Source organism: Larus michahellis, chromosome 5 (genome assembly GCF_964199755.1).
Source record: "Larus michahellis chromosome 5, bLarMic1.1, whole genome shotgun sequence".
In the NCBI taxonomy this organism is placed as follows: domain Eukaryota; kingdom Metazoa; phylum Chordata; class Aves; order Charadriiformes; family Laridae; genus Larus; species Larus michahellis.
The window spans coordinates 16811533-16839461 of NC_133900.1; the positions used below are offsets into that span (position 1 = coordinate 16811533).

The following is a 27929-nucleotide window of genomic DNA, read 5'->3' on the forward strand; positions in this document are numbered from 1 at the left end:
GCTTGCGCCTTCACCTTCTCTTCGTGCATCAAGGTCAATCAAGGACGAAGGACGGAAAAAGGGGATAATGACAATAGGTGGAATTACAGAGTGATTCTGCCGCTCTGTGTTCTCATCAGACCCTACCTGGACTACTGTGTCCAGCTCTGGGGCCACCAACGTAAGAAGGATGTGGACCTGTTGGAGTGGGTCCAGAGGAGAGCCATGAAAATGATCAGAGGGCTGGAGCACCTCTGCTGTGCGGACAGGCTGAGAGAGTTGGGGTTGTTCAGCCTGGAGAAGAGAAGGCTCCATGGAGACCTTTCCAGTACTTAAAAGGGGCTACAGGAAAGATGGGGAGGGACTCTTTATCAGCGAATGGAGCGATAGGACAAGGGATAGTGGTTTTAAACTGAAAGACGGGAGATTTAGGTTAGATATCAAGAAATTCTTTCCTGTGAGGGTGGTGAGACACTGGCACAGGTTGCCCAGAGAAGCTGTGGATGCCCCAGCCCTGGAGTGTCCAAGGCCAGGCTGGATGGGGCTTTGAGCAGCCTGGTCTAGTGGGAGGTGTCCCTGCCCATGGCAGGGGGTTGGAACTAGGTGATCTTTAAGGTCCCTTCCAACCCGAACCGTTCCATGACCCTGAAGCGAAGGGACGAGCGACCGTCCCGGCCCCGGCCGCGCTCCCCGCTCGCCCCGGACACCCGCGGCCGCCCACCAGGTGCGGCGGCACGTGGCGCGGGGCGGGGCTAGCGCCGGCCCCGCCCACCGGCGCTCCGTCGCGGCCCCGCCCCGCCGTGCCGTGCCGGCAGTCTCCTGTCAGGCAGCCCCCGCTGTGCCCGCTCCGCTCCCCGGCTCCCGCCGCTATGTACCTCTGCAGGGCCGCCTCGCAGGCGCTGGCCTCTCGCCTCAGCCGGGCTCCCTCTGCTGCGAGCCGCCTCAAGCAGCGCGGTAGGCGGGGGGCCGCCGGGGAGCCCGGACCGGGGCTGGCTTAGAGGTCAAGGGGACAGCGGCGGGGGAGGGGGGGGTGACGGACACGGGGAGGCGCGGGGCGGGACGGGGCGCGGAGGGGGACGGGGACGGGGACGCGCGAAGGTCGGGCGGGGGCGGCGGGCACGCGGCGCGGCCGTTGGCGCAGCCGTTGGCGCGGTCCGTTACGGCGCTGGGTCGCGGCTCCCCGCTGTGTGAGGGGGAGGGAAGCCGGGTCCGGCTGCTCCGTCATCCGCGGCGGGGAGCCCCTGCCCTTGGGAGAAGCGGCGGTGCCCTCCCCTCCCGCTCCCTGGAAGCAGCCTCGGTGGCGGGCAGGTGTAACCCCCCTCCCACAGCGAGGGCGCCGCCGTTATCTTCACTTCCACCCCCCAAGAAAAGAAAAATAAAGGGGTTTAACGCCCCCCCCCCCCCCCTTAGGCGGATGTTGGGAGCAGTGGTTCCCTCAGCGTTAGCAGGGAGGGAGGGACGGTGAATCAGCCCGGTGTGTTGCAGCCATGGCTTTTGGCGCATCAGGAATTGTGTAACCAGTAGCAAAAAAAAAAAAAAAAAAAAAAAATCATCTCCTGGCCGTGTTGGATGGCTGCGGGCTCACTGAGCCTTGGAGAAGAAGGTATTCCTGAGAAACTGCTGCAGAACCTGTATGTCAGTGTAAGAAGATCCTACCAAAGAGGAGTCTGAAAAGCGTGTCATGAGGCAGATGATGCTAAACATAATCTGGCACGCGATGGCAATATTTTGAGATTGAGACTATTTTTGCAGCTACCGATTGCAATGCTCGGAGCCATTTTATATTTAGTGAGCACCCTTTCAATGAGGCGTTTCTCGTCTGTGCTACTCAGCTGGGACGAAGTCACGAAATTCAGCTGAAAGCTTTGTTGATGAACAGAATTTGGTGTGTTTTTCATGGGTCTCTTCTGAGATGTACGGAAGAATCCAGGGCTATAGCAAGCATCAAAACTACAGAAGCAGTGAACAAGCATACATGACTGACGCTGCTGTTATAGTGAATATGTTATCAATCGGGGATAAAAATTGTGTAACCCTGCCTGCCTGCCTTGTTGGCCAATACTTTAGGTTATGGGCATGTATCTAAATCTCAGCAGTCCATTTGAGAATGAAAGAATGCAAATTCAAAGGACAAGGCTTTTTGTTAAAGTGCTCTGTTTTTAAACTGAAGAGGATTTGTTACCTCTGACTGCAGCAAGACTGAATAAGGACAGATTAATTCTCCTACATCCCTTAGGCAGGAACATTTTTGCAGTCCTTTTCCTTTTTTTTCCCTACATTCCTTGGGCAATTCCTTAGTCTATATAGACTGCATCTAGTACTTGGAAGCTGATAGGCAGACAGTGTAGTTCATAGTTCACAGAAACTCTTACAGTCTTAGGAAGAGCTCAGCCTCGTTTAGTTAAGCACTATGCCCTGTATTACTCAGTAGTACTAAACATCGCTATGTCATACATACCTCTCCATTTTGGTACAGCTTTTTAAATCGTCCTATGCAATGTTCAGATTCCGTCCTTCTATTGTGATCTTATTTTAGCAGCACTTTACATCCATTTCAATAACGGTTTTTATAGCACCTCTTCGCCAGATGTCATCTGGGAGTGTTCCTGGCTCTTCTGGAGAGACCATGATTTACTATCTGCTTGCTGGTGTTGCTGCTTTTGGTGGTTTATTTTATGTAAGTGTTTGGGAATGGAGTTGTTTGTGCATTCTGAGTTGGCATGGTATAAGGTGTGTTCTGGGTTAAAGAATGTGGTCAAGACACAAACCCTCAATAGAATGTGGGTGTCGTACCACATAGTTAAATACAGTCTAACTTAAAAATCAGTTTAAGACAACTAGCGAAACTGAATGCCTGTTGCTTACTTGTTTTACTTTTAATTTTGATATCTAGTGCTGTTATCATTTTTAGTGGAAAACATGTTTAAAAGTATGTGAAATGAGTGTGTCCAAAGATGATGTAAGGCATCTGCCTCTAACCCCTTGGCTTTTCTTGTCAACCACAACCATTAAGAATATGTCAAAGTGGGCAAGACAGATGTGAAGTAAGTTGTCTGAAGCCACAAAGGGAATATTATGAACCTCATTAATTGGGGAAAAGATGGGAATATTAATTACTCAGAAAAAGCATGTTAAAATTTTGTAAACATCTACTTCTGTCAAATTCTTCAGTAATCATTCTCTTCCCTGCATCTAAATATATCAGACTCTGTGCTTCACATCCCTAAAGCCTCCATTTCATAGCTTCCTTACACCCCCCACACACCCCCGATTTGAGATAGTTTGAGGACATGTATCAGAGAGGTACATTTCCCTCTCCCACAAAATAATTTTCTTGAATGGTAAGTAGCTTCTATATGTTCAAAATGGTGAAATTGTGTGATTGCATATCTGGAGGAATAACAAATGCTCTTGCTGTCACCTTTTTACTATAGTTATTTTTTAAATTGTCTTTTAAAATACTGTGTTCAATTCCTGAAGCACTTTGAAAGGTGCATGGTGTTTGCTTTCTAACAATGGAGAAATATGAAATGTATAAATATGTTAGTATAGCAAAATAGATAGTATTTTTTTTAACCTTGCTTAGCATAATTTGATGTGCCTTTTAAGATGCGCTTAAAAACCCTTCTCTCCCTCTCCCGTCTCTTTGTTTGGTAACTTTGTAGGGATGTAGCAATAAGTTTAGGTATAATTTCCTTTCAGGCCTACAGAGTAGTCAGTTCATCCCGCAGCAAGTATATTGAACATATGAATATTCTTCATGAGAGAGCTGAGGGGCGGAAAAACAAATCTTGGTCAAGCAGGGGTGAGTTGAGCTCTTCTCTCTTGTTCCCTGGGTACATAAGGGTCTGGAACAGATTTCTAGATTGTCTAATCAGGCCTTAACCCTGTCCAAGTCTGTGAGTGGGAGTAAAGACAAAGGTGGTTATGCAGTGTTCTGTTACAAAGCTATTTCTGCACAAATCTGGGCAATGGACTTAATGTTTAGGTGGTGAATCTGGCCTATGATCAATCTGCAGGAGTCTCTTTGGATGGAAAGAGTTGATGTGTGAACCATTAATTGTATATTGGGTATTTGCATTTGATTTACCGGAAGCTTAATGAAACTTGACTAAATGCATAATGCTGTCAAAATCAGTTTTGGTTTTTTGTTTGGTGGGGGGGAAGGAGTTAATACCGTTTTCTCAGCCAACAGTTTGGCTCCAGGCCACACGCCACCAGGAACACAGTTCAATAGGAAAAAACTATGTTTTTTAAAAATATTGTAAATTGGACCCATTTCTTGTTCCACAACTTTGATTTTGTCCTTTTGAATTTAGGATTAAATGAAAAGCAGACACCACCTAAATGCATAGCAAATCCTTACTTAGCTCTTCATGCTTAAATAATTAGTTCATGTTAGTTCAAATACTTGTAATGGAATGTTGTCTCTGTCTACATCAATTAGTGTTACAGCAGCATTAATATAAAAGATAGAACTTTGGCAAGCATGGCCTTGCTAGGAAAAGCAATTAGAAAAAATTACTTCCTAAGGATCTTTATGTTTTTATTTAATTGTTATTTAAAAAATAAATTAATTAATGAAGCCATAGCACTTGAAGTTCGTTCTTATTTTTTCCTGATGCTGACATCTGGAGAATTGATTTAATATATTTGCATGCACACAAAGAATAGATTTGAATAAGTATGCTGAGTTTAAATTTTGTTTTCAATGTGAGAACATGCTTTGAATTGTCTGCCTTTAAAATTATTTCTTTTGAAGTTGTTAGTCTTGAAGTTATGCAGCACATCCTTCGGTTTAAGAACTTAAAAAGTACACATTTTAAGATTTTAAATGGCAAAACACCTTAATTTCCTTTCTCTTAAGCAGCTGGAAGCAATACAGTTTTTAAACTTAGTTCCTTAAATGATGAGAACTTGGCCACAATTTTAGTGCAATCCTCCCTTGTCCCTAAGATTAAAAAACTAACCAGGGCCAAAGTAGGTGTTTTCTCCTAGTGACCTAGTCACCTGGTGTTCAGGGAAGAAATGAGGGTTACGCTCATTACATTCTGACTAACATAGTCAGAAGAACATGGGAGATGTGAAAGCATTAAGCGAACCTTCTGGGGCATGCAAAATGATGCCAGTATATTACCTCTTCTCTCTTAAGGTTCACTTCTGCAAGGTACTGAGTTTTGACAAGCCCAAAATGTTTGAGTGGGATACCCACAGAGTCAGTGGTGCTGTTCACCACACTGAAGGCTATACCTGTGTTGCCTGAGACTGGGGTAAGAGTACTCAGTGCTCTGTAACTTACTAAATTCTGACTTTGGGTACTCTCCGGACATCCCATAATCCGATGCCTTGCACTGCTTCGTAACTTACATAAATGTCACAACCAATGGCAGATGGTTATTACCTCCCTTATTATTGATGCTAAGAAGTCCGAAACATTTCTAAGGCCATACAGTGAACACAGTTGAAACTTATTTCCTGCATTATTTTCAATATTGGACTTCTGAAAAAATGCTCAACTCAGTTTTTAATTGGACTTCTGAGTAGCTAATTTCAATTCACAATACAAAGCTACTGTTGAATCAGCTCTTTTTAAAATCCTCCTTCATTCCCAACTGTATCCTCCCAAAAGAGGTTTCTGTCCTTACTTTTCCTATGGAATCCTCTGTGTGCTTTCTCAAAAGAATTAACGGCTTTCCTTCTCCCCCTTTTTCCCTGTTTCCCACATAGTCGTATTTTTGTGTGTATCTTGTCACAGAGTGTTACCATAGTATTGCTTTTCCCAGAAGTGCTGCTGCAACTTCTTTTCCTTCGCATTCTTTAGATTTGGTTAGTCCTTACGCTTTTTCACAGTCAGCATTGCTGATAAGAGCGATTAAAAAAAAATCTGTTCTCAAAGTAAGCTAATACCTTTTAGGGTCATATAAAATCAAGTCTATTAGCTTACTTTATAAATAAGTAATAAAAAAGTGCTGGTAACAATATGAAGTGGTGGATAGAAAAGCAGCATGTCAAACAGCACATTCATGCCGTATTTGCTACGTGTCCTACAGTAAGAGAAGAAATTTCTAGCTGGAAGGACTTAATACTAGGGAGCCGCTGAGCAGAGAGAGATTCTCCTGATCCAGATTATTTTTGTGGCTTCTCATCCTGAGGAAAATTTTCCCCTTGTTTCCAAACTCAAAATGTCTATTATAAAGAAATGCATGTAGCAAACCATGCTGTCAGAACAAAAGAAACAATCAAATGCTATTCTAGGCTTGTTTGTTTCTTAGAGGGTTGAAATGGTACTTAGTGGTATTTTAGTTAATGATATCAGACATTTAAAAAAGGTCTAATAGCAAATTTTCTGTAGCTTTTCTTAACCAAAAGCTACTCTAAAATTCAGGGAGGGGTTTAAAAAAAGCCCCTGACAGAAGCCTGAGTCAAAGTAGCAGTAGGAAATCTGGGACATCATTTGAACTGTAAAATGATGTTTGCCTTGAAGAACATTCTACTTGCTTATTCAGCAAATACTGAGTTTTGTCTTCCATTTGCATGTATCTCCTTTAAACTTGTTCCTGATTTCCTACTTTTTTAGCAATGACTTTTCTTTTTAACTTGATGCAAGCTGATTCAATCTTTCTAATCTATACTCTGCTTTTACACTTTCCAGCCTAAAATACAAGGGAAATCTCTTTCCAAACCCGAGGAAGTTAAATACAAACAAAGGACAGTCGTTCACCATTGCGTACCTTGCAGCCTACCTTGGGATGACTTTATGCCTTCTATTGTAAAACTCCATACTTGTGAGACTTTAAAAGAACTACCTATGTTTGCAAGGCCAAACCATATTGAGCTTATTACTGAATCTGCTTTGTGGAAGGCAGTTCTGAGTTTGAGAAGCTGGCTGTTCTGAATGAATGCACTCTATATTTGACTGTCCAATAAAGTGTTCTGAATGCTGAGCTTGGCTATTAGTCTGTTCTTTGTGTAATCAATTTAGTTGTTTTTTTTTAAATATATCATTCTCTTAAAGGGACATGATCAGGTTGCGTAACACAAAGCTTTGATTTTTACTAAGCAATGAATAGACTTGTGTTTAAACCTGAACACAAAAAGATAGGCTTGCACTAGCATAAGAAAGCCAAGAATTAAAATTAAGCTGTTTAGTTTTTAAACAGATACAAAAGAATAAAATAAATCCTGACTATGTCTCTTTAAGCTTTCCTCTCCTTTCTATTCTCACTTAGTTTGTACTGTATTACAAGTTTTATTTCCAGTTCTATTTTTTCACGTGGTGAGTTGGTTCTGGTGGTAAACTTACAACGAAAACTTGGTATATAACTTTCTTTTGTTAACTTGATCCTAGTGCATGTTTGCATGGTGATTGCATCTTTGTTGCTTTGTGCTGTTAGTTTTTAATGACTTTCTCAGCTGAGTTTGGAGTAATGCATGATTGGGAAACACTGTTTTTTTTCATATTCTAAGGAGTCTGACCTACAGCAGCGTAGACAAGTCTTTTAAAGACAGCTGGGACTTGTAAAAGGAAAATATTCAGTCCTAAGTGGTCATATTTCCTGTAAAGCGAATGCTGACCACTTAAAATTACCAAGTTATTTTCTTACTTATTTACACCTGGTTTCAGTAAGGGTCCCCTGTTTTATTCTGCCTTACAGACCTTATCTTTCTTACTTGAGTGCTACGGCTCTTGCAGCGGTCACAGTGCATTCAGTATAGCTTTAAATAAAGCAGGGTGACTGGGGACAGCAGAGTACCTGTGGCAGCGTAGACCTAAGAGATGGCACAAAACCCATCTGGAAACTAATCACTTGTTGGGCTTGGCATTGTCGTAGCTGTCACCCACCAAGTTAGCCACCTTGAAAATACCCCTGCGCAAACTGAATGCACATCTTGGCTTGCAGTACTTCTAAGCTGTGAGCTTGATGGATGATAAACTCCGTAAGAGCTTCTAAGTATGGTAGCAAATGCTTTGTTCCCAGTGCGGTAATTCCACTGCTGCGTGCGAACTGGACAAGACTCCAGCTCCCCGTGACACCCGTGAGTGCGTTATCACTGGCCCTTTCAGCAGAGCAGGTTTGGAGCAATGCTCGGTGGGGTCCTTTTTTATCCTTCCCTGCACTCCGACCTTTTGCAGTCACTTGCTTTAAGCCACAGTTTCTTTTCTTATTACACTGAAGCAGTTACAAAACTCGGTAATCAAGAATATGGTTTCCTCATCTTGTAAACATCTTTTTTGGTGCCACATTAGACAATATGGGGGGATTAATTATTGATTTATTGACATTGTTTGTAAATTCTGATCTGAAAGTTTAGTTTGATATTTTAAATTTAGAAGAGGATGATAGTTAAAAGTAGTTGGTGAATTTGTATTGCATGCATGCACTTTACTTTCTTTATTGTATTAAATAAATCCTTAAAAGGTGATGAAGAAGAGACAGCTGAAGTCCCTGAAGCAGAGACAGCCACGGAAGAGGCTGATGTAGCAGCTGCGGCTGGACCTACAGCACAGGATGAGAGTGCTGGGGTGTCCCCAGAAACTGGAGGGGAGACCGACTTACCGGCTCCAGATGCACCCCCTGCTGTGGAGGAAGCACAGCAGGAAGCTGATGCTAATTTGGAAGTTGCTGCAAATTCAGAAGCTGCTGCAGTGCAAGGTTAACTTATGAATGCAGTTTTTGTGTGTGTGTGTTGTGGGTTCTTAAAACTCTGCCTCTTACTACAGAACAAACATCAGTATTCCTGATGGATTTTGTCCTGCAGTGAAAACTGATCCAGGTGTTACCTTGACATATCATGAGCATAAGGTAATTAAGTTTATTAAATCAGTGTCTCTTGAAGCATGCTGCCTGTGGCACCAGTTACTGTCTAAAACCAGTAGAATGAAAAGTTTATTTTACTACCCCATTCTATTTTTCCTTCTGTAAGATCTTCTATTAAGGTGAGCATGTAATGTGATCGGTTAAACAGTTGTTTCAGTGACCTGGTTCTTAAGGATTTGTTAACGAATCTAAACACTATTTCAGTGGCCTTTCCCAAGATACTCACACTAAATAATTACAGCTGTTCTGTCAATGCAACTTCAACGGAATCCTGCATAGCAACCAAAATGTTGTCATGATCCCAGTGTTAAGGACATACTAGGCTCAAAATTTCAAAATTCAATAAAACGTCAAATTGGTATTAAACACTTAAATCAATTAGTAGCTACGTATTCAGTATTTTGAACTATCAGGGTGTTTGGAATATTTTGGTTTACTGTCTGTTTAAAAAAAATCACAATAATACAAATGCAAACTGATCCATAAATTGCACAAAATATGGGATTATAATTTAATGTGATTTTTTAGCAATTTTTTCTTTTTTTTTTTTTATTCACTGTTAACCTGTGAGGATAGAGCAATGGCTCATCCTCATACCTCTTGGTTTGTTCAGCTAAAGTGGGAAGGGACACACATAAAGCAATTGCAATTTCTCCGTTGATAGGAAAGCAGAAAACATTGGCCTCGTGTCTTCAGTTAAACAAACAAACAAACAAACCCACAAAAAACTTGCCAGCCTATCATGAAAGAGAAACTTCACCCTAATCCTTGGTTTGGAAGGGAAGATGTCAGTGTGGCTGTAGCAAGTATGAAAACCACTGAAGCCGTTTTCAGCTTGAAATCTTTACTGCACACCTATGTTTGACTTCCTTTGAGAAAACAAACATCTACTTGAGAGGATATCTCTAAAACATAGGTCAAACTGGGATTAGAAGTGTTTTGACTGCTAGTCCATGGGAGGTTATCATAGTACCTTGAAAGGTATTGGCAGATTCCGGAATTATTTTTGCCTTTTTCCTTGGTGACTCCAGTGAGGAATGATGCATCTTAATTGCCTTTTTAACAAATGAACTTGAGAAATGGGGCAGCGCTTCAAATAGCTGACTTTTGCGAAAGGTCTAGGTGTGAATGGGATTTTAAATCATGTGTGAATAGCTCCCACGCTTGTTTGCAAAACAATCTGTTACAAATAACATTTTAAAACAATACTTGGTCCAACATGCTAAAGGTAATATAGCTAATATAAAGGAGAAGTAAGTATATTTGTAATGAGTATTACTGTTTACATATAAAAAATATTTCTAAGGTATTAGTTAAAACACACATAAAATATTTATAAGGTAGTAGTTAAAATAGTTAAAAGTAGAGCCTTCAAAATGTCCATTTCTATGTAATATTTAGACGATTTCATTTGGAAGGGAGGTAGTCTGTTATACGTTAAAGTTATTGAATTAGAGATGTTAAGAGATACAGGGTGTTTTAAAATGTCCTGCAGTGTTTAGCTCTGTTGCTCTACAGAGCAATTCCAAAATTTCCCTTTAAGGAGTGGACACTTGCTTGTATGTAGAAGTGGTTGAATATTCCTTTCACAATGCTTATCTAGAAATACTTGGTAATTGTTGGATAGGGTAGGATCTTCCGTATGTAAAATATTCCTGCTGCTCTATTGAAGAGGAAGCAGCCAGGATCTTCCCTGAGAGGTGTTGTGCATCAGTAGATTAAGTCTGAGAATATAATTCTAGACACGACGACTTCATGTAGTTAGTGGTTACTATTTTGTAAGATGAAATATGTCTTGTAACTGTTAGTTACTTCTGGTGTTGACTGAAAATGGATGTGCTAATTAGAAATTGATTTCTTAGATCTATTTTCTCTGGCAACTTACTTCCTGAAGAAAGTCAGGAGGTCATCCTGGGAGTCAAAGGGAGGTCATCCTCCCCCTCTACTTTGCCTTGGTGAGGCCGCACCTGGAGTACTGTGTCCAGTTCTGTGCTCCCCGGTTCAAGAAGGACAGGGAACTGCTGGAGAGGGTGCAGCAGAGAGCTACCGAGATGATTAGGGGACTGAAACACCTCTCTTATGAGGAAAGACTGAGGGATTTGGGTCTCTTCAGTCTGGAAAAAAGACAGCTGAGGGGGGATCTTATCAACACTTATAAATACTTAAAGGGTGGGTGTCAGGAGGATGGGGCCAGGCTCTTTTCAGTGGTGCCCGGGGACAGGACAAGAGGTAATGGGCACAAACTCGAGCATAGGAAGTTCCACCTAAACATGAGGAGGAACTTCTTTACTTTGAGGGTGGCAGAGCCCTGGCACAGGCTGCCCAGAGAGGTGGTGGAGTCTCCCAACTCTGGAGACGTTCAAAACCCGCCTGGACGCGTTCCTGTGCAACCTGCTCTAGGGGACCCTGCTCTGGCAGGGGGGTTGGACTAGAGGGTCTCCAGAGGTCCCTTCTAACCCTATGATTCTATGGAAACAGCATTAGAACAGCACTTCTGTAACATTGATATTTATAAGAGATTCTAAGCATCGTTTCAGGTATCCTCTGTCGAATCTTGCTGCAGGGATTATTCTTTGCTGTGGGGTAAAGCTGGTGGGAGCAAACCTGTGGGATAGAAAATTGTTGAGAAACTTCTGCATGTTGTTTCAGCCCTCTTCCTTCCAACCTCTAATCAAGATATCGCATATTATCTGAAGCATTTCATATCAGGCAGCAGAAGCTGTACTTCCCCTCAGTAATTACTGGTGTCTAGAGCCAGGGAGTGTTCTCCCTGCTGTGGCGTTGCCTGATCTCTTTGGTGTTTCTGGGATGTTGAAACTTGCTTCTGAGAGCAGTTATCTCATGCCAGTGGTCAGCAGTGGAGACTGTTGTAAATAACTGTTCGTAACAGGTGTGTCTCAGTCAAGGGTGAACCCTACGGATCTCCTAAGCAGTTCACATGAGGTTACCCCATCGGGGCTGTGTCCCGCTGTGACTGCCCTGTAACCGGAGTCCTGCCCGGGGAGGCTGCAGAGGCTCCTGCCGCCAGGTCACCTTAGCGCTTGGCTGCTCCTCTCCTCCAGGTCCCATCTGCAGCACAACAGCATGACTGCTGAAGCGGTTCTTCCCTCGCATCTCCGAGGAATTGACGGGGGCCTCTGGCCCTTGATCATGTCAAGGGTTTAACAAGCAGCACGTGGTCTCGCACGCACAAGCTTAAACCAGTACCCCTTTCCTTCAAGCTAGGCAAAAGCTGGTTTCCACTGGCGTAATACTTGAAATATAAGCTGATGGCATTTTGATTCAAAAGTTTGCTGCTCTCTATGAACCACTCTGTTCAGTGCGTACCTGCAGTCAACAGCTATTTGTGTTTTTTTAAAAAGTAATTTTATAATTAAAATCCCTTTCAATTTTGTATTTAACCATTCTCGTCATCTGTGTTCTCCCTGTTTAGAGGCGAAAAAAGTGTATCTACATTTTTACTGAAGTAGAGAATTATTTTTCTTTCAGAACTGCCAAGGGAAATGCAGGCTTACTTTGAAAAAGAACACTTATTCAAATAACTTTTGTTAGTTTCGTTGGTAGCTTGATGTTACTTCTGCAGATGAAGGTGCAAGTATTATTATTGTTACCTCTGCTTTTTCAAATGCAATTGTTTCTTTTAATCTATAAGGCTTTCTGTAATATGTTTGGAAGTGAAAGGTGCTAATGGATGTTTGTTTCCAGCTCCAGTATATGTACATATGTATATAGATAACACAAATGTGTGATTCTACATGGATGTGCAAAGAAACCCCAAAACCAAACCAAAACACCCCCACACCCTTGGAGGTAGGTACTTAATTAGGGTAATTTTCAATTTTCAAAAGTTAATTACAGTTGTAACTGGCTGGAATTTTCTCCTTGCCTCAACTTAAGCAATTTATAACCCATTACTGGTATCTGGAATTCTGTAAAATACTGGTGCCAAAAAAAAATGTTCTGTGGATGTAACTCTTTTCCCAAGGTTTTAGCTTCCTCTGAGTTCTAGTTTTCTGTACCTTTTATTACATGAGCTGTTGCGCTGTCACTCTTGGTTACTGCCTGATGCTGCTAAGTTTCCTGCTGTTCTCCTTCTACTGTACTCTGTCTGGGGACCATAAATTAAGATCGATTAGTCTTCAGATAGAACAAATGCTGTAAAATGCACAGACTGGCAAGCTGCTGTTTGGATTAGGCAGTGTGGTTGCATCTGTGATTTTTAGTTTTTGGATTGCCGCTAGAAACTTTTCTCCAAATCTAGTATTGAGGCTTGATGTTTAGGCGTTATCAACTGGAACAGCAAAACCAATTAGCCCAAAACTGTGCTTTCTTGGACTCTTGAGTTCTGTAGCATAAGTTCTCTTCTAATTTTGTAAGTATTGAAGGACATGGTCTCTTCTCTGTTATTTCAAACACCATTTGAGTGAGTAATGAGGTTTGGGGAGGATTAATGTGTGAATATGCCAGAGTTCTCTATGCTAAGCTCGGAATGGCATTACAATGCCAGTTGTCTGCAGCCTAGAGAAACAAATACAGGCTGCGCTGGGCAGGACTTTTGCTGACCCGATCACACAGTGATGCCAACTGGACAAAAACACCCAACGTGGTCAGTGTACATTGTTTTTGCTTGGTAAGTTACCAAACTCTGGGTGCGTATTCAAATGCTCTGGCACTGGGAGTATTTTGAAGATTGCCGAAAAGTCCTCAAAGTCATTTGCAATTGCTCATACTTGGAGGCTTTCAGAATGACATTGCTCGGCAGAACAAACACATCCTTCTAGGCCTTTGTTTGTGTGAGATGGAGGAAGGCGGAAAAGCTGCGCGACCTACAGCTCTTTGAAGCCTTAGGTGCTGGGGTAAGACGCAGCGTGGATAGGGCTGGACAGACCTCATCCCTTATGATTATACCACTTGTTTGCACTTGGACCTTGTGAAAATAATTACACTTTTTTTTTTTTTTTTACTCAACCTCACTTGAATAGATCAGAAACATCTCAGATTATTCTCAATCTCCTCTTAGAGGATTTTTTTCTCTTCATTGATTGTGGTAGACTAAGCTGGCTAAATTAGGCTCTAGAAAGTTGAATTATGTGAATATTATCCTCCTGGGGAAGTATCCGTATCTGTGGAACTTCTGTTGGGTATTTCTGCTTCGCATTTATCATTTTCTGTCTGTCCCTTGAGCTGCTGCGTTTGTCTTTCATCTCTCTGCCATACACTGGCCACTAGTCTCTTCTCTCTTCCTCCTGTTTTTCTTCCATAAAACAGAGCTTATAGATGAGTCATCGTGGCATAACTGGAAAATCTCTGTAGGAAGAATGTGAACAATATTTAGAAAAGACTTTTGTAAAACTTGTGAGCATCTGAAGACGCAAGTTGGTAGATGGAGAGACTGTTTGGTTTTGAACACCCTAGCTGAAAAGAGAATTTTACAGTATTCACGGGGCTGGGGGGCGGGGGGGGGAAGATTCCAGTAAAATGGAAAAAAACCCTAGAACGTCCCAGTTAAGAGTGCAAACAAGTAAGTGGGGGAGAACTACATAAAATAACTGTCTTCCTATTTGTCTATTGTAGAAGAAGGGGACAAGTAGCTTTTAAAAAAAAATTAAAGCTGGTAAAAGGACATGAAGTGAATAATGCCTAAATGATTGTGACTATTGAGGAGAAAATGGACTTACTGCTTTCTGCTAATAAAATATTTATACCTCATTGTCAAGACTTAAAAAGAATCCTAAAATAACTTTATTTCTTTAAATTGGAAGGCAAGAACTCACTTTGGTCAACAAAAACTGTTCGCACTTACTTTACCTTAAGTAACATTACCTGTGTTACTTGAAAAATTTCTCTAAATACAGCATGCAAAGGAATACTTTAGAGAAAATGGCAAGAGGGACTCCTTTCTGTTCTCCTGCAGTGGCGGTTCAAACCAGAATGGTAACGATGGGGATTTTTATATTAATTTTTGGGCAGTGTTTCTCATTGCAGAGAGAAACATCCTTTTCAGAAAACAACACCCTGAACTTTGGTTGCTCCTTTGAAAACAATGTAAGTGGGTAAAACTTGGTGCATTACTTTGTATGAAGAGTATTGAAGAAAATGCCTGACCTTTTAATTAAAAGGTTTTTTACAACTCCTGAAAGATTTCATACGTCAAATTATTAGTGCATTTTCATATATGCTGTGTATGTTAACTAGTTTTTGTTGTGATCCATTCCAGTCAGTGGCTAGATGTTTAAAACAACCGACCAAACACAACGGGAATTGCTTCTCATTGCTACAAATCCTTGGTACAGAATAAAAACTGATACGCTGGAAATTATATGAGGTATTATAAACTCTTCTAGGTTAATGTGGTATGCAGTGTTATGCTTTTATTCTGACCGTTACAGGCATCTCTGGATTTTATTTTTTTTTTTCATCATCCATTGTAGAATAAGCTCTCTTGAAGCGAGTCTTCTGGTCATTAGTATGAACTAGCGAGGCTTTTCTTAGGAACTAGTGACCTACCTTAGGCACAAACAACCTGTGAAATGTTTGGTTGAAAGAAGTTGTGTCTTTTCTTGCTGCATGGAGTGAAGAAAAAACTTGTTTTCTTAAAAATGTGCTTCATAATGTCATGGTTTAGGCTCTCAGCTGGACCTCATGGATTTTTCTCTGGATTACAAAAAGAAAAAGTTGTCATATTTTTATAGTGGCAGGATTATTAGAAATCTCAGCCTTCCTTTGTTCATCGGTTTCTCAAAGACTCTGGGGCTCTGGTTCAGGTTTAACTTACGGAATAGCTGAAATGCCAAAGGGAGAAACATCCCAAGGCCCGTGGGCTCTGGTGAGGTATTGCCAGGTAGGAAAGCTGAGCCTGCCTTCGTGCCGCCTCCAAACAACTGGGTGGTCGGGCCAGGGCAGTTCCACAAACAACTTCTTGAGAGCAATGTGGGCTTTGGCAATCACCAGCCACTAGTTCCTGTCCTGTGCGTTGAAGGAACTGATAGGACTGAAAAATAATTGGTGATTTTCTCAATAATTATCAGTTCCCTGATTTGTTTTAGCATGTAGAGCCGAGAGGTTTATTTTTCCCTGTCTGAAGCTGAAGTGCTGAATTCAGTGTCGGAGAGAGGTGTTGGTCTGTGGTTAAGCATCCAGTAGATTCTTTTCCTTTTAAAACCCAATGTTTAAGCATTAAGTGTTCTTTCTTTCTGAAGAAATGGATAACTTGCTCTAGCTGGTTATAATTTTAAATGGTCACTGAATAAAATGCCAGTGAGCAGAGGCAGAGCATTTCAAGTAGTCCTGAGGGATGTTCCTGGTGCTTGGGATGTTCCTGGTGGGTATCTCTGCAAGCCCTCTGTGCTGAGTTCCCTGTGTTTTCCTGGCCAATGAAGCCCGAAGCACCTGCTCACTTTACAGGGGCATATGCACAGTTTTGCCGGTTTTGCCCCAAGTTGACTTGGTGATAGTTACTTCCCCCTCTCTCTGTTGCTGATGTGGATGATGGGGGAGTTGAGCCCCTGTAAGCGGAGGGAGGAGGTGCTGAACCCAAGTCAGCCATACCTGGGGTGGCAGGTGGCTTCTGAGGAAAGGAAGGAAGGGGACCTTAGCTGTCACCGCCACCGCAGGATTTAGATCAGAAGCCATTGTTTGAACGAACTTATTTTCTGTTTTCCTTAAAGCTGACGATGGAACCAAAATATGTTAAGTTGGTCTTAAAGGCAATCACAGTTTCTTACTGCTACTGCTGTGTTCTCCCCTGGATTAGATCTGAGGGAGCCAGGTATCCCCACCTGTTGTGCTCTATTTTACAGTCTTTCTCAAATATATTCTTGAATTATTTTCCAAACGTGGCAGAATTTGACTTTTATTTAAAAGTGAATTCTGTTATGAAAAGGAAAGGGAATTTTTTGCTCTGCCTGCCCTAACGTTTCAGGGGACATCCTGAGACCCTCGGTGGACCTTACTGAGAAGAAGCTTTATTTAAACAAAAGCATCACATTCCAGTGTGAGTAGTTCTCTGAAAGACTCTAAATTAAATACTGTTTCAGTTTTCAGAATTAAATTTGACTTCCCCCCTCCACCCCCGGCTTTGGAATTCGTATGTGACATTGGTTATGTTATAGACAGCTTGAAATATCAAAGCCTTGTTTGTACCCCAGCTTTGGTTTGTGTGCTCCAGGCAGATTCCATTTGTATTATGCTGGCTAACTTGTATTATTTTAGCTTTATAAAGCCAAATTCTTCTGCAAATAATATTTTTTAAAGTAATTGAACCTGACGTTCTGTATTACAGATACCAGCCTCATCTTGACTGCTTAAAAAAAAGTAATTCGTGGTATGAAGGGTACTGCTTTAAGTGAAATGCTTCGCTCAGAAAAGTGTATTTTAAGATATCTTTAAAAATTGCAGGAAACCAGTGCCTGTTCAGATTTTTTTTTTGTGGCTGTTTCTAGCTGGAAATACCACTTTTTAAAATGAATCAAAGGATTAGGATTAGAATAAAAATACGATAGTTTTAAATATATTAGTAGGGAAATACAAAAGCGGGGGGAAAAAAATAGGCTGTGCTCCTGAGAAGGCTGTGGTTATCTCGGATAATTTTGTTATGAAACTTCCATTCTAGGGGGGTAAAAATCCCCACCTCTCCTGAGCAAGGAAAAAAATTGAATATGGCTTTAATTTTAAAATCTGGAACAACTGTCTTCTCCATATGTATTGTAAATAAGGAAAACATACTTACAAAGCCACTCAAAAATACAAGGTAAAAGCTTAAACTCCAGTAAGACTTAAAAATACAATATACAAGTTAGTTTAATTCTGCCTACGGGGTGTTTGTGTCAGTCGTCTATAAATTGGTATCAATAGGTACTAAAAATAATAAAGTTTCAACACAAAAGCACTCTCAACAAGGACAGCATTTGCAGCAGCTCTGAGCTGACTGGACAGAAGTGGTAAAACTTTTGCTGTAGGAGTGAAGTTCTGAATTCCAAGAGTGCCCTCATGCTTTTTTAAAAATTTGTACTTTTCCTTCTTTTAGTGCTGCTCTGTGAGAGACAGCTTCCTCTATTTTCACATGTTAAGAGAAAGATATATTTCTTTCACAAGATAAAGTGCTTTACCTGGAGAGAGGTGAAGCAGTTCTTCCCTTTCTAGAAGAATTCTTTTTCTATATGTAAAATAAATTTAATTTGGTTTGTTTTCTTAACAATTAGTCGCTAGCCAGCTGCTACTTCAGTGAAAGCGTGAAGACCTGACCCTCACATTAACATGGTTGATTTTTTTTGGTTTTTTTGAAGGGCTGCTCTAAGCTTTAAAGCAGCAGTTTAAATTAGCCTTGAAAAAACTTCAGTGTCGGAACAAAGGGAAGGTGTACCTTGGTCCCAGAGCAGTCCAAGCTTGCTTGGGTGGAGGAGCAGAACTTCTCACTCTCGACTCGTCTGCTTGCTTCTCTTGGCAACACTGACATGACTGCAGCCGTGTAGAATAAGTAAATAAGTCAAATATTTGTTTCTTCTTTTTCTCCTTGATCTCATACATCCTACTGCTTTCTTTGGGAATTGCGGTCGATGAAAGCTGACGTATGAAGTGATACATAGGTGTTGGACAATTGGTAGTGCGCTTTGTTAGCTTTCACACACATGAAACTTCACCACACACGTGTGGTATGAAACACAGCTTGGAAAATCCAGCTTTGTGAACACTGAACGCTAAAGCCTGACGATGCATACCCTGTAGGAATGCTATCAGAAACAAAAAATCTACAAAAATTCTTGCAAGAACCAAGTTCTTGGCATATTTCAGATTCCTCTTATTGCCGTTAGTGCCAACCCAGTTTGCTCCATACCTCCCTTTCACCTGCCTGCTTCAAGGTCACCCTACAGCGTATTGCTTCCCAGGTGGCAGGACGTGACTGCCCGCGTGAGCCCGTTTAATTTCAGACTAGAGCTTTGTGTCCCAGACAAAAATCCAGGCTGATTCTGCAGAACAGCTCCCTCGGGAAAGCGGGAAAGCTTCTTTGAAATGGTTTGAAAAGCTTTTGGGGAAAGGGGGAAAAGGCCATGGAAGCCGTAGGGTTTGGGTTCTGGAAATCAATCGCCATCCGGGGAGTTTTGTGTTGGGTGTTTTTTATTATTAGCAGGAGAAAGTTAATATGCGTGTGTGGGGTTTTTTTTTTTTATTTTTTATTATTAGCTGGAGCAAAGACGAGTCAGTCACACAGGGCGTGCAACTCCCTGCCTGTGCTTCTCTGTTCTGCCGGGGGAATGCTGAGCTCGCTAAAATTCAGACAATTCAATTGACGATCATGAGGATGCAGAAGCACCCTGGATTTGTTTTCTGTTCTGCTGTGAGTGCACAGACATGTGGAGTCCTGCGCTCGCAGTGCTGCAACTTTAGCACTTGCAAGAGTAAAAATTGTGTCTTTAAAGACTGCAGGAATAACTACTTTATACTGGAAGCAGCTTTCTTTTTTTCACTGAAATGATAGTTTCCTAAAAAATTATATTTCTAGGTGGAACTAGATGTTGGATATTGTGCTAATAAGCTACTGGAGCTTCCTAATGCTGCTGCCTTATTTTAAAAAAAAACAAAACAAAACAAAAACCTAATTTCCTTTTGTCTGTAAAATCAATTTCCTTTTCTGTATTTACTCAACTCAAACCAGATGTGTTTTCGTAACATAAATGGTTTGGTATTGTGTGTGGTGCATAAGTAATGTGCTGCTGGTGCTTGCCCAGTCGTGTTCTGTTCCTGCCTGTGCGATTTGGAAGGACGTATTTCTTCTCAAACTGGTTAACTCGTAAAGCAGAGGAGCTAACGAGCACTTGAGAGTGCCTCTAGCTACCCTGGGAAGAAGCAGGCGGTATTTTTGTTAGGGTCCGGTGTTACAGGTAATGCCGAGTTCTGTACTGATGGTTGTGTAGTGGAAATACGTCAAGGGGTCTGACTAGCCTGAGCACGACTGTCCTCAAAATCCTCCGTATGTTAAAATCCCTTTGAATGCTTTCAGAACAGCTGTTGATGCAATATGCAAAGCCTAACCGCTTGCCTACACTTAGTAGAGGTGATTAGTTCGATTTCTCTGAGGCTTGAAGTTCTTATTATATAGTATTTTTTGCTGAAATCACAAGAAAATTGAGCTCCTAATTTAGATCGGTAAGTGCAATAGTATATACAAATGCCTAGCAAAATTGAAGAAAACTGTACCGGCTGATATTGGCACTTTGCTACTTATCTCAGGGGAAAACTTAAAATTGACAAATGCCTGGTGAAAAAGCATAAGAAAAATAAATACCCGTTTTTCAGAAAAAAAATCTAATATTATATGCAAAGGCTGAGACCAATTTGACTGGAATGCTGCAAGTAGGTGTTTTCTTAAAGATGTTAAGGAGCTGTAGTGGTATTGTGTAACATCAATAACAAAGCAGCCGGGCACTCGGCTGAAAGCATAATACTAACAGCACTTAGACACCATGTGCCTTCATTGCAGAGGAGCAGTTGCACAATGCAGATTATTTTGTTCACTTAAAGCCTGTAGAAATTGTAAGAAAACTGGCATAAATAGACAAAATGTCTCATAGTGATCGCTGCACGAGGAAATACGGGGACTGCAGAATTTCAAACTGATCGTTATTCAGAAAACAACACAGAACTAGTTAAGATGCTGTAACTTGATTCTGGAAAAATAAAGAAGCTTAAATTTAGTAGTATTTGAATTAAAAGAAGTTAGAAATTATTTCAATTACATCTATTAATTGCTGTAGAGTTTCACGACAGGCTTGTTAACGACTTTGCGATAAGTGAACAGACAGAAAAGTAAAATCCTTCTTCCAAGGATTATGGAAAATGAGTCGTCATTGTACCAGGCATGGATTAAAATCTCTTTTGTGAAATCGGGTGCTACTGCAGGATTTTACATGGAACAACTGCAAGAGATTAAGCTGGTCTGAAAAAATGTGAAATGCACGCAGATTAAAAAAAAAAAAAAAAAGGCGGGGAGTAGGGGGGAAGTAGCACTGAGATGAAATTTAACATCCAGGGAAACTGAAAGGATAAGGATACACTGCTTCGTGCTACCAGCTGATCAGTAGAGAGGTGGCGAGGGAGCGGGGCAGTTTGCCTGGTGTTCCCGCAGGGAAGGGGCCGTGGCAGCCCCCATTCTGAAAGACGCGGGGGCACTCGTTCTCGGTTTGCCAGGTCACCGTTCACCTGGTGCTGCCCTGGCATCGCAGCGATTCCTCGGGACAGAGGAAAACGTGTTGACCTCGTGAGTGGGATACAGAGCCTGTGTTCCAAGACCGAGCTGTGTACAAACCACCAAAAAATTCACCGAGATTTGTTTCGGTTTGTCAGATTAATGCTTAAAATAGCCTTTGTGGTTATAGACTGGTTCTTATTTTCATGGTGGTCAAAGCACCAGAAGACAGATAGCTTGCTGGAGTTACAGTCGGCCCAAGAAATGATGCCAAAATGACGTTCGTGGGCCAGTTTGGATCCCTGCTGGAGATAATGCCTTAAGGCATGGATAATGACCTAGTACAAGCTGCCACCTCTGGCGCTGCTGTGAGCAAGCGCGCTTGGACCCCCAGCTACTGCCAGCTTGCTCTTCTCGAAACGAGCACTTCCGCTGTGGCGCCAGGAAGGTGGCTCCTACAACACTGCAGCCACGAATGCTCAAGGAACGGATGCGAAAGCCACTTGGATTTCTAAAAAAAGAAAGGACCGGCTGGAGTTTTCTGCGGACCAAGGACAATTACTCATATCTACAGACACAGGTTTTCAAAAATGTCACAACAAGGCCCTCTGTATTTTAGGGAGTGACAGTTCTGCAGAGACCTGGATGGACGCATCAGGAGGAATCCATGTTTTGTTGCAGTAGGCTGCCTTTCTGATAGCCAGAAAGAATACTTCAGACCAGAGAAATCGTTCAGTACACGTCATATAAGCGTTAATGTTTGTTTTCAAGGCAGGTATTCCTGTAGGTGACAAATAAACACAATTCCCATTCAAAGGAAATGAGGTTTTATGAAAAAGCAGAAAGTCCATGTTGTTCCCTCCACTGGCTTCCTGATTTACTCTTCTTGGTGCAAAAGAAATTAAAAGACTGAGACATCACAAGAAATAAACAAAAATTAGCAAGATGAAATGCTGTAAGCCAGAGAGCAGGTTTTTGGTAATATAAACTACGTTTGGTGTTACAAACTCAAAACCAGCAGCTTGTTACCATAGCAAATACGTTGCATTACATCAAGTAATAGTAGCTATAAAATATCAAATGTTCTGAATTTCAAATGTACTGGTTTTATTGCGTAGCTGTTCCTGATAAAGACAAAGGTAGCAGTTCCTGATTTTTTTTTTTTTGTTGCTTCTTCAAAATTCAGTCAGCGTTCTGCAAAATAAAGTGAAATAGTTGATATTTAGAATATGTTGTATTTAAATAGCTGCAAGCTGATATTTGGGAAAAGGCATGGGGTGCTACTCTACAGAACGATTTACAGCTTGTATTGAACATCTAATGAAGCTGTTTAGTTAGCTGTATTTAATATACATGTATCTTAGTATAGGACACAATTTGTAAGAACGAAGCCCCTGCAAACCTTATCCTGCCGAGCAGTTAAGGTGTGTGATGATGGAGACCTCCAACAGGAAGGTTAGAAGAATATGGTAAGAGAGAATTTACTCAAGTAAAAGTTAACGTGTAACTGCTGGATGAGGTCTTCAGTCTCCCTGCAGAGTGTATCTGTATATTGACATATTACCTATTACAGACTTTCTGTACAGATAGTTTGCTTTTTCGTTAAGGAGTATGGAAAAACGGCTAGTTGGCAATCATGCTACCCTGGAATCGCACGCTGAACCTTCAGCCTGAAGTTAGGACATCTCTGCATTAAAATTACCCATGATGTCTTTGCAAGGTTATGTGGAGTGTATGTGTAATGTCCTATGGTGTTGATCAGACTAGGATTATTTCCATGGAAACTTTACCATTAGTATCTTGCACATCATTAACAGAAATCAGAAAATAAAATGAGGGTATCTGCAAAAGAATATACATGTTAGAGACTTCTAGCTTACCTTTGTCTAAGTACATGAAAATAGCTTATGTTTATAGTTTTCTGCCCCAGGGTTGGGAACAGACTTTCCCTGGAATTCCACTTTTGCAAACTCTTATTTGCATGATAAAATGTAATCATCCGATAGGTCCTGTTGCCTCCAGTTACTTCAAACACGTGGGCTAGGCAGGTACCTCATGCTTTGTGGGCCTTGACTGCTCCCCGTCATTTGTGCCAGTGAATGGAAAGACAAGAAAATTATCTCTCTAATTTGATTCATAGAAGCTGTGAGTGAAGTCTTGGATGTTGCAGCTTCTTCTGCCCATGAGGAAAACTTAGACAGTGTCAAGGAAGGAGAAGCCTCGGCAGCTCCAGAGATTTCTGACACATCCTTGAAGAGCCAGGATGTTGATGCTGAGGAGTCGGGACAAACTTCAGAAGGTGCACGAGTGCAGCTGGGTCTGAAATGTTTTGTCTCCCAAAAGCACTAGCGGCTGTTTGCATGGAACTGACTGCCAGAGCATGCAGAACTCTAGTGATGCAATGTGGCTGCTGGCGATGACTGTGTTTGGCATCATAGTGTTAGCAGAAAATTTAATTTTGAAATTATATGCTGTATAGTGGAAATAGGCAGGGGTGTTTTAAGCTCGGTGCCCTGCTAAGTGGCTAGATGTGAAGTTCATTAAGAACAAGAAATTCTCCCTTGTGCTTCATATGATGTAACACGCTTTTTTAACATCTGACTTAATTTGAAAGATAGAATTCCCTTAAATCACGTTGCTGTGAAGGAAAATAGACAACGTGATATTTATAAACCTTACAATGTTTCAGTTAAATGATCTTATATTGCTATTGCAGAGGAATTATATAATTGAATGCAAAGAAAAAGGTGTGTTAAAATCATCACTGCGGAGATTTTCAAAGGAGTTTAGAAGTTTGGCCTCTAAACTCTTTTACAATTAGAATTAAAAAGCTGAAAGGAAAAATGTCTGTATACCTAATACGACTTTGTAAATTGTATCCCTTTGGTCCAAAGCATCCTTTGGACTAAAGGAAACAACTTACTTGACTATTTGTTGTTGAATAAGTTCTTTCCAATGTTTCTCACTGGTGTTTTGCCTCCATTTGCAGTTTCTGCGGAGGAGAAGACACCTGAAGAAGTTGCCAAGGAACCCTAAAGGTACACAGTACAATTGCACGCGTGGTTTCCTGCTGTTCACCTTTCTTCTTTTCTCAGTTAGGGGCAACTGCAGCATGGGGTCGGTCTGCACAGGTACTCTCGTGGTGAATTTGGATTTCTGCTCCCAATGACTACACTGCAAAAAAGAACTTAACTGAAGTATTTCTTATTGTTTGGGAACCGTTGTTGGCATCTTTTAGAGGCTAGTGAGCAAAATTTTTCTATGTCAATTATCATGCTAGGTATTTATTTATAGCTTTATCTTAGTCCTAGGCAAGCTGGATAAAGGCCCCAGAGCTGTAACTTTCTTCTAAGCAAAAAGTGTTCTTCGGACATTGATTTAAATTATATAGATACTGGACTTCTGGATTATTGCCCTTTACAAGTGAACTCTTCTCTTGTTATCCTCAGAGTAAACACAGTGAAGTTGTAACCCTCTGGACTGTGTTTTTTAAAGACGTTTTTTCACAATTAGTCTCCCTGCACTTTCAGTTTGTGCTAATGAAAATATTGAATAGAATATTCTTACTATTTTGCTAGTATCGTGCTCAGTTGCCTTTATTACTTTATAGAACACAAAACTTTGTCCACAATGTTCTTATTACACCTGAGGATACCACATCAGAAAAATAAGTTACCAAGAAATTGTCTCCACTTTGGGACACATAAATGCAGCAATACAGAGAAAGCAATAGAGTTAGGAATCCTTTTTTTTTTTTTTCCTGTAAGCATCTTGCAGCCTGAAAAATTATTGCATTGTTATTTGAGATTTTGATTTAGATAACAAATACCCAATATAGTCAATTCAGTTGATGAAGGCAGAGTCAGTAACTGAAAGGGGTGGGAGTGGGAGGAAAGGCAACTGTAGGAAGCACCTTTGATGGAAAGAATTGGAAATAGATGAATCTGCTACCAGAATACAGGTCCACTGAATTCTGCTTCAACCGCTTGAGGTCTTTTTGGGGAAAAAAAAATAAATTACTTCTTATTACTTCACAAGGTTACAAAAAGAGTCTCTTACTGAGTTCCAGTTTGATCTTGGTGGGGGAAAAAATGTTTATAAACCATTTTACTACTCAGTGCTGGAAGATTGCTGGCTGACTTTTTCTAATGTACAAGTCAAAAGCCACCATGCATTCCCAGTCAGGAAAGAATTTATTTAGTTAGTGTATGTTTTGATCATAAGGACTTTAGCATATGGACCTTAACTTTGAGTTTGCATTAAAACACGGTATAGTTTTTAAGCAATTCAAAGGAAAAAAAAATCAAAAGAATATTGATGTGAGAATTAAATCAGCATCCAGTTAACTTTTTAAAAAGATACTGATTATTTGGTGAAGGGATAGAAGTAGTAGTAATGGATGAAGTCCTCAGATGAAGCCTTGAATAGATGCTGAGAGCATGCCTGAATAAGAAAATACTATTGTTCCCCTTTCTTTTCAGAGTATAGCCGTTCTACTGTGTGTGGCCGTTGGCCCCAAATCCACACAGCTATGAAGCTACTTATATCAGTAATCTCAGCAAACACAATTGGTTTACCTTGTGCTTAAAGTTAAGCAAGTAACTATTTGTAGAAATAGGGCTTAGTGGAATGTGTCCAGCATGCAGGGGAATTCATTTGTACCTGAGCAACGCGGCTTAAGATGATGGGTTCCTTGAAATTGGGCTTTGTTGGTGGTAGCAGAACAAGTTTTCAGAAGCCATCAGATAAGCATGATTTACGCAGCAGTGGTATTTATATGCTGTAATTCACTTAACTGATAACCTGCAGTCAAATCTACAGTGTGCTTTGAATGTTTGCAAAGAAAAAGACCTGATGAATCAAGTCTGTTGCTAAACATCTTTTATTGTTGCTTCCTCTCAACCAGATTCTTTTTTCTTTTTCCCAGTAAGCAGCACTGAAGCCTTTGAAAAGTTTAATGGAAATATTTGTGGCAATCAACCATCTGATTCCTGTGTGAAACCTCATAATCTTCCTTGGAGACATAAAAGAAATTGTGCAGTTTGTCACACCACACACTGCTCCTTAGGACCAGTATTCATTGCTGCAGCAGACAACCTAATACGATTTAAGTTGGTTAGAGAGACGCTTCTGTGATTAACATCTCTGCTTTAGAAAGTAGCATCCAGTAATAACTGTCAAAGCACGACCCAGCATGTAATAAATACATGTGCTAAGAGAAGCGGTAGACTTAACTGAAACCACGTCAAGTGAACTCATTCTAGGTCTTTGTTGTCTCGTTATGTACATCGGTTTCTTACTTTTGGTCCAAACTGTGGTGCATCATTATACCATTGTAACAGTCCATGCTAAAATGTAAGGAAAAGGTTTTAACTAAGTTAAAAACTTATACAAATGACCTGTTAGTGTTTTTAAATCGGGTCACAGGGAAAATAACAACCTTGTTTGCTCCCGAGTTTGGATTTGCAATTGTAAGCATAGGACATTTGGCTGTACAAGATCTAATTTTCCCCCTCCATAAACATTTTTGATGCTATCCTTCCTTGCACAATAATATCCAGAAGTAAGTATTTTTAAGGCTCCTGCTTTGAGAACAAAACCTGTTTGCAAGTAGTAGCAATAGGTACTTTATAGCATGAAAATCAAAGTAGCACCGCTTGAAGTTATCATCATTGATGGAAGTGGTAGCTCCTACCTTGGAGGTGCTGGGCCCTATTCCTACCAAACCTTATTCATCTTGCTGTAGTCTTTCTGTGTTGTTCTGTCTTAGCAGTGACATGCAGCGGTGGCATGACAACACGGAGCTTTGAGAGAACACTCCTGTACAAATCACAAGCTATTTAGGCTATGGTAAAGCTGCTCTCCGACCGCTCACAGATGGCCAGCAAAATCCTGTGGAAGGCTATGCCACAGGTGTTCAAATGGACAAGGATTCTTAGGGACTAATAAAGAACAGAATAGCTAAATAATCTTCTCTTTTTAGTATTACCTTAATAATGAAAAAATATGTAATGAATAATGAGTTTGTATCACGCTGTACTCCTAACCCTCCATTGTGCTGCTATGTGCATGTGTGTGCACCTACTACAGAATTCTTACTGAGACATATTACAGCCATCACAGAATGGTGATAATTCTAAACCGGGGCCAAATAAGGTGAATTATACACAATTTATACAGAAAGTGTGAATTATAAGGTGCATCTGACTGCTTACTCTTCAAGCAGAACTTTGGAAAAATGCTGAAAGGGAAATCACAGCATTATGACATTCCTACCCGTGGCACAAAGCAACACACGCTCCTTTCCCCATCGGAAGGCAAATTGTAACAGCATTCCAACAAAAATGCAGCCTATTGCCCCCGTACCTGCTTAGGAATAACTGGAATAATGCAGAGGCAAAATCAGGCTCCTGAGCTTCAAGAAGCCATACCACAGCCTTCTGCTTAACGGATAAAGCCACCGTGATGAAAAGCAATTTTTGTAGACAAAGCTACTGGAATAAAAGTCTTAGACTGATATTTTTGGATGAGAGTCTATCTTTATTTATCTGGTAGATTAAACATCCTATGATGGATGCATATTCTTAAATGTTCCATTTCATCATTTTCACTTATTCCCAGTAAAATAAACTGTTTCTAATTTCTGCAGCTGGCAGTAGGGTTTCTGAAATTGTAGGCTTTGCTGAATGTCACTTTTTCTTTGGAACTGCTCTGGTACATGGCAAAATATATTAGCCCTTGGGAATAGATGCCTGAAGAATTGAAACACAACCTATGACGTGCTTTCCAAAGATTTTAATCTTTCTGATTTCAAAAAATCTAAGAGTCCCAGGATAGACTGTACGTATGCTTCATGTCAGAGATCCCCCCCCCCTTTTTTTTAATTATAAAAAGGACACTACTCTTGAGAACAAAACTCTACCTGTGATGACATGCAGCACAGCATGGTC

At 41.0% G+C, this 27929-nt stretch overlaps 1 protein-coding gene across 1 annotated transcript; it reads left to right on the forward strand.

Moving 5' to 3' along the window:
• Positions 1 to 750: 750 nt before the first annotated feature.
• MGARP (mitochondria localized glutamic acid rich protein) lies at positions 751 to 27496 on the forward strand. Its single transcript, XM_074588934.1, has 8 exons — positions 751 to 933; positions 2553 to 2656; positions 3682 to 3784; positions 6252 to 6254; positions 8400 to 8633; positions 23120 to 23278; positions 23969 to 24017; positions 25907 to 27496. The coding sequence occupies exons 1-7, from the start codon at positions 849 to 851 to the stop codon at positions 24013 to 24015; spliced, it is 735 nt and encodes a 244-aa protein (XP_074445035.1). The 5' UTR covers positions 751 to 848; the 3' UTR covers positions 24016 to 24017; positions 25907 to 27496.
• The last annotated feature ends 433 nt before the right edge of the window (positions 27497 to 27929 follow it).

What these genes read in the sequence shown, in the direction of transcription:
- MGARP (XM_074588934.1), top strand. Translation starts at nt 849, where the DNA reads ATGTACCTCTGCAGGGCCGCCTCGCAGGCGCTGGCCTCTCGCCTCAGC. An exon ending in AGAAGCTGCTGCAGTGCAAG is followed by an intron (nt 8,634 to 23,119) that starts GTTAACTTATGA and finishes TTTGATTCATAG; the next exon opens with AAGCTGTGAGTGAAGTCTTG. An exon ending in GTCGGGACAAACTTCAGAAG is followed by an intron (nt 23,279 to 23,968) that starts GTGCACGAGTGC and finishes CTCCATTTGCAG; the next exon opens with TTTCTGCGGAGGAGAAGACA.